The sequence below is a fragment of the Morus notabilis genome, unplaced genomic scaffold (genome assembly GCF_000414095.1).
Source record: "Morus notabilis unplaced genomic scaffold, ASM41409v2 Scaffold269, whole genome shotgun sequence".
Taxonomy (NCBI): domain Eukaryota; kingdom Viridiplantae; phylum Streptophyta; class Magnoliopsida; order Rosales; family Moraceae; genus Morus; species Morus notabilis.
In genome coordinates this window covers 487,909-494,350 of record NW_010363284.1, presented here as the reverse complement: position 1 = coordinate 494,350, position 6,442 = coordinate 487,909, and the positions used below count along the sequence as shown (strand labels likewise).

Here is a 6,442-nt window from a genome sequence, read left to right as displayed (position 1 = left end):
AGTCAGGATTCATTTGATGACGATGATACTGATGATAATGTCCTTGAAGGGTCAGTTATAACAGGAGGTAGTATTAGTCATACAGAGATGAGTCTCAGGAAAGTTGTGGGAGATAAATTTGATATATGTTTGGCTTGTTATATAATTTCATTCACATTTTTTCTATTTATTTCGTAGTTGGTTTGTTATAATTTTGAGTTATAATTATTTGTATAATTTTTTTCTAGTACTTCATTTTTTTTATTATATAACAAATTATTTTTTTTAAATTACACGTAACGAATTATATTTATTATATAATTTTTTATTATATTTATTTTAGTCATGATTTAAATTTTAAAAACAAGACAACTAAACACTGGTTCGAATTACATTTCATGTTAGAATCAGAATCATGCATATACACATCCAAACGAAGGTTCTAATAACTCTGAATCATGATTCAAATTATGGAGACTGTTTGGTTCATGGATTAGAATCATAAGATTAGAACTATTTTCAATTTACGTGTATTTTTTGTGAAAGAAAACACTGTAGCGAACTATGAGCCATGATTTAAATCGGAGTATGAATTTCCTAACCAAACAACTCAATAATGAATCATAATTTTAAATCAAATGATTCAAATCACCCTGATTTCAATCCTTATAACAAACGGACCCTTCATTGTATCATGTAACCCAAACCGAATTGAGCCATATTGACGAACCTGGCGCGGCTGCATATAATTGGATCGGATCATTCGTCCACACATCAAACAAATGCAGCTGAATTTCACCCATTTCGGCAACGCAACACCACGTCAGCAGCCCGACACTAATAAAGTATGGCGCTAATCACCTCCACCCGATTCTACTCGATAACATGCCCCACATTACGTTCACCAACCACTCACAATTACCCACGTTCATTTCATAACCCCAATGTAATGACCCACACGTCTCGTAATCAGCAGGGAATCCTGGTATTTCGGTAATTTCAACATAAGACCAAGGTCAAATGTTATCCTGAAATTATCTAAAACAGATTTCTTCTCAGCTTAATATTGAACTCAACAAGAAGAGTTGCGCAGTGTTGTGTAATGTGATATGTATAATGTGCGTTTGCTTTGTGTCAACGGACGCCAAAAGATATTCAAATACAGCCCAATTCTCAAGCCTTTAGAGAGAGAAAGTAGAGAGAGAAACTTAATTTCTCATTTATTTTTTTATTTATTTAGTATAAAATAATAATTAATAAGTTCATGGTAGTAGTACTACTTCTCTTACCTCCAATCATTTTCTTCTGTTTTAATTCTCTTTCTTCTTGAGGAATTTTTATTTTATTTTTATTTTTTTTAAAGCAAGCAAGCAAGCAAGAAGAAGAACGGAAATTAATTTTTCTTTACAGTTGCTTTCTCTTTCTGCTCTGGTTTCCCGGCGAGAGAGGAGGAAGTAGAAGAGTGGAAGAAATAAATACCTCTGCTTCTACGAAACTCTCTCTTTCTCTCTCTTCCTACAAATTTCCTTGATCAAAAAGACAATAACCTTTCATTTGATCGAGTTTCTGCTCAATACCCATTTCCAATGAACTCTCTCTAACTACCCATCAGGTTCTCTCTCTCTCTCTCTCTCTCTCTCTATCTATCTATCTATCTGTTCCTCAATCATTTGAGGTAATTCACGTTTGCCTTTTTTTTTTTTGAAACTTAGTTTTGATTTTTTTTTTTTTTCGGAGAGTTTATGATTGTCTGATTATTGCATGTGGGGTTCTTATATTTTTATTTAATTTTCGTTACTATGCTAGTATTTTGGGGTTTTGGTGAATGAAGAAAGTGAAAACTTTTTTTTTTTTTTTAATAGCGGTGTGCTAAATTTGAGGGCAGACCAGTGTTGACCTGGGTTCTTTTTTGTATGAGCTGCTGAGTCCTTATACTGCATTTCCTCACTGTTTTTTGGCATGGTTATTTTGACATGTCATATGGGTTTTGTGTGATTTTATCTTATCTTAGCCAAATTTCTTCTGTTGGACATAAAATCAAACTAGAATCAGCTCATCAATAGACTATTTAAGTGCTTTTTGTCGGCTTTGATGTCCTTTTGAACTAGATTATAAGTGTCAATCAATATTTATGGTAAATTTTGGTTGGTGTTTTATGGTTGACCTTGTTAAGTCACTCTTTTGAGCTTGATTTCTCCCATGAAGAACATTTCTTTTTTTTTTTTTTTTTTTTTTTTTTTTTTTTTTTTTTTTTTGTTTAAGTTTAGTTTTCTGCATTAATTGCTGTGCATTTGTTCTTATCGTTTGAAAAGAAGAGAGAGCTAAGTTTATGCATTTGGTTCATATCATGATCTTTGTTTTATCTTGAAAGACACGTGTTTGAACTATCAATGCTTTTGCTTGATTATGGTTAATTTCTGCAGGAAATTTCTGATGACACGAGAAACTTAATTACGAAGTTTCTAACAGTCTATGTCGGCGACTTCAATAGTATTAGCATTCTTGTGTCCATCTTATGGTCCTGTGATGGTGTGACTTAATTTCTTTCACTTCCCTTTTGTTGACAGAAAGTTGTCAATCAGCATGGAGAAGCATTTTGAAGATTCCACGCCAAGCCGCAGTGAAGGTGCTCTCTTTTTCTTTGACTGATGAGAGCATTCTGCACCCGTTTTATGTATTTATTTGTTTATGACACATGAGTCCTTGAGACGCGATTTGCATTTGTGTGTAGGTCCATTGCAGATTCCGTCAGTTAATTATCCAAAAAAGATGGGAAGCAATTTGTGGGGGATCTTACGCGAAACTGATTCGTATCATGCATCAAATGATGCCAGCTTGTTTTCTACCTCATTGCCCGTCCTTCCACATGAGAAATGTATGTCAGCCTTTTACTTTTCCCCTCAAGATATTATGGATCCTTATCTGTAAGAATTGCTATTGAGATTTGTTTTGTGGGCATGTAGTGAATTTCACAGATTTGGGGAATGGTGGTAAATCGATTGATGATGGCCTGCCTAATTTAAACAAGCTTGATCGAGGGAAAGGGTTAAAAGATCCTCTTGAAGATGTTGAACCTAATGAAATTGGAAACATGCTTCCTGATGATGAAGATGAGCTTTTAGCTGGTGTGACCGATGATTTTGACCTGAGTGGATTGCCTAGTCAGCTTGAGGACATGGAAGATTATGATTTTTTTGGCAGTGGAGGGGGAATGGAAATGGATTTAGAATCCCAAGAGAACCTTAGCATGGGCATATCTAAAATGAGCATTACCGATGCGTCTACCTCAAACGGAGTTAACCCTTATGCGCTGCCAAATGGTGTGGGAACAGTGGCTGGGGAACACCCATATGGGGAGCATCCTTCAAGAACCCTGTTTGTTCGAAACATTAATAGTAACGTTGAGGACTCCGAATTAAGATCTCTCTTTGAGGTACTTCACATGACTGTTAGTGTGATACTGTGTTGCCTCCATTGTATTAGCTGACATTTGTTTGTGCTTTCGATAATTTTTAATTGGTGATTATCCATCCTTTTTGTGCGATCCGCCTTGTGAATATGTAAACACACAATTTTCACATTCATTTCAGTTCTTTCATTGTTTATTGATAATGGAATCCTCCCCCTCCCTTATTGTTGGCAGCAATATGGAGATATCAGAACTTTATATACTGCATGCAAGCATAGAGGCTTTGTGATGATATCTTACTATGATATACGAGCTGCTCGTACTGCAATGCGTGCATTACAGAATAAACCATTGAGACGAAGAAAACTTGATATTCATTTTTCAATTCCCAAGGTTTGAATAAAAATGCTTCTCATATGATTCAGTTTGGAAGGGTTAATTATATTGACTTTTATATAAAGCAAGCTTTTTCTATGCTAAAATTTCAGGATAACCCATCAGAGAAGGATATTAACCAAGGAACTCTGGTAGTGTTCAATCTGGATGCTTCAGTATCAAATGATGACCTGCGTCAAATATTTGGGGCTTATGGGGAGGTCAAAGAGGTATTAGTTACATAGTTGCTACACACATATGTGTAAATACAATCATATATATACTTATTCATTTAGTTCTGTTTCAAGCGTTTAGGAATGGACAATTGTTTCACCTTATTAGTTATGAAATGTGATCATTCTTATATGCAAATGCAGATTAGAGAAACTCCACACAAAAGGCACCATAAATTCATAGAATTTTATGATGTTCGAGCTGCAGAGGCTGCCCTCAGAGCACTGAATAGGAGTGACATAGCTGGCAAACGCATAAAACTTGAACCAAGCCGTCCTGGCGGAGCGCGTCGAAAGTATGCATTACTTTGTCTTACTCTATGTTTATCTCTCTTAGGCATTCAAATTTCCAGGATTCTTGTGTTTTATTAAATAACAATATGTGGGTAAATGGTAACGTGAAAAGAATGTTCTTGGGTCTCATTTGAGTATGTTGGTAATTAGAGGGTTTTGTTTGTAAATTTCATCGGACAAAACTTCGTACAAAATTTGGTCTGAATAGTTCCTTGGATCCCGTTGCATTGTTTCTCTAGAGCATTCTCAGACTTTTGTGATTTCAAGTCCTTTATTTCGGAACTTTGCAACTCTTGGTCCAATCGTTTTGGTCAACATTTGTATCACTCTGATTTACCAGTTGTCCATGATATGTGGATTTCGCTTGTATTCTACACTGTATCTGATATTTTGATTGTTGATTAATCTGGTGAAAAAACTGTAATTTGTTATTCCTTTTTGTTTAGCTTGATGCAACAACTGAGTCAAGAGCTTGAACAAGATGAAGCTAGAAGTTTCCGACCTCAAGTGGGATCACCATTGGCCAACTCTCCTCCAGGTAGATATCCATCTGTACTATGTTTGGTCTCTCAGACCACAATTTTCTTGGTGCTTATCTTAGATGCACGGCCAATTATAAACTGAAATAGCTTTGATGGCTCTAGGTAACTGGCATTTTGGCAGTCCAGTTGAACATAATCCCATGCATGCTCTTAGTAAGTCTCCTGGTCTGGGAGGTCTCAGTCCTGTAAGTAGCAACCACTTGACTGGGTTAGCTTCAATTCTTCCTCCTCATCTCTCTAACTCCCCGAAGATTGCACCTATTGGCAAGGACCAGGGAAGGTTTAACCCTGCAAATCAGCTATATAACACCTCCGGGTCAACACAAGCAGCGGCCTATCAACATTCACATTCCTTTACTGATCAGAAATTGAGCTCAAGTACCGGACCAATTTCTTTTGGTGAATCAAATTCCATTTCGTCTGGTATTGGAACATTGTCTGGTCCTCAATTTCTTTGGGGAAGCCCAACCACTTATCCTGAGCGTGCCAATTCTTCTGCCTGGCCGACATCATCTGTGGGGCGCCCTTTCTCATCTAGTGGACAGGGACAGGGTTATCCATACTCTAGTCGGCATGGCTCTCTCATTGGGTCATCTCACCATCATCATGTGGGATCTGCCCCATCTGGTGTTCCTCTTGAGAGGCATTTTGGATTCTTCCCAGAGTCTCCGGAAACATCCTTCATGAATCCTGTGTTTGGAGGTGTTGGATTAAATAGGAACAATGGGAATTACATGGTGAATATCGGTGGTCGTTCTTCCTTGAGTGCTGGTGTTGGTCTTCCAGGAAATATAACTGAAAATGGTTCACCAAGCTTCAGAATGCTTTCTTTGCCAAAACCTGGTTCAGTTTTCCTTGGGAATGGTTCTTTCATAGGGTCACCGGCAACTAGTGGTGAGGGCTTAGCTGATCGTAGTCGAAGTCGCCGAGTTGAGTATAGTGGGAATTTGGACAGCAAGAAGCAGTATCAGCTCGATTTGGATAAGATAATCAGTGGGGAGGATACTAGGACTACATTAATGATTAAAAATATTCCTAATAAGTAAGAAGATTTCACGTACTTTTAAAACATATTGTTTGTAAGTCGTATTAGTGTTGAAAGAAATATTCCTGCATGATTAAACTTCTTTTTATCTTTCCATCATATTAGGTACACTTCAAAGATGTTGCTGGCTGCTATTGATGAAAATCACCAGGGCACTTATGATTTTTTATACTTGCCAATTGATTTCAAGGTATTTTATTTCCGCTACAAACTTTGATATTATCCTCTACATCTTATTGGAAACTATCCTTGTGTAGTTGGCTTCACACTGAGATTAAGGATTAGTTGAGCTAAGTTTTAGGGCCATTTTTTGTAGAACTTACAAAACAAAGAATAGCATTAATTTAATTATTTTCTTTTATGTTATTGCCTCGTTAGAACCTACCGCCAGTAATTATAGAATGCACTATTATGATTGTTGGTAGTTGCTATATTTACAAGAAGAATCTGACGTGGCAGTGACATAAGAGATGATAATCAAAACTGGTGCTATCCTTGAAATACTTTTTCTTTTAGTGCTACAAAAAAAAAAAAAAAAAAAAAAAAGCCCCGGGTTTTTTATTTT

General features: G+C 36.5%; 1 protein-coding gene across 3 annotated transcripts in view; it reads left to right on the top strand.

The window, feature by feature from the left end:
• Positions 1 to 1,316: 1,316 nt before the first annotated feature.
• LOC21404251 (protein MEI2-like 2) overlaps positions 1,317 to 6,442 on the top strand; it is a 6,812-nt gene continuing 1,686 nt past the window's right edge. The window contains exons 1-11 of one of the 3 annotated variants that reach the window (XM_024169340.1): positions 1,317 to 1,591; positions 2,547 to 2,605; positions 2,711 to 2,854; positions 2,943 to 3,412; positions 3,623 to 3,781; positions 3,877 to 3,993; positions 4,141 to 4,292; positions 4,737 to 4,828; positions 4,935 to 5,017; positions 5,084 to 5,874; positions 5,983 to 6,067. In XM_024169340.1, the coding sequence (XP_024025108.1) occupies positions 2,563 to 2,605; positions 2,711 to 2,854; positions 2,943 to 3,412; positions 3,623 to 3,781; positions 3,877 to 3,993; positions 4,141 to 4,292; positions 4,737 to 4,828; positions 4,935 to 5,017; positions 5,084 to 5,874; positions 5,983 to 6,067 (2,136 nt within the window). In that variant the 5' untranslated portion in view covers positions 1,317 to 1,591; positions 2,547 to 2,562. Of the gene's footprint in view, positions 1,592 to 2,402; positions 2,606 to 2,710; positions 2,855 to 2,942; positions 3,413 to 3,622; positions 3,782 to 3,876; positions 3,994 to 4,140; positions 4,293 to 4,736; positions 4,829 to 4,934; positions 5,875 to 5,982; positions 6,068 to 6,442 lie in introns of all 3 variants that reach the window. The other 2 variants (XM_024169338.1, XM_024169339.1) reach the window with 2 other exon arrangements.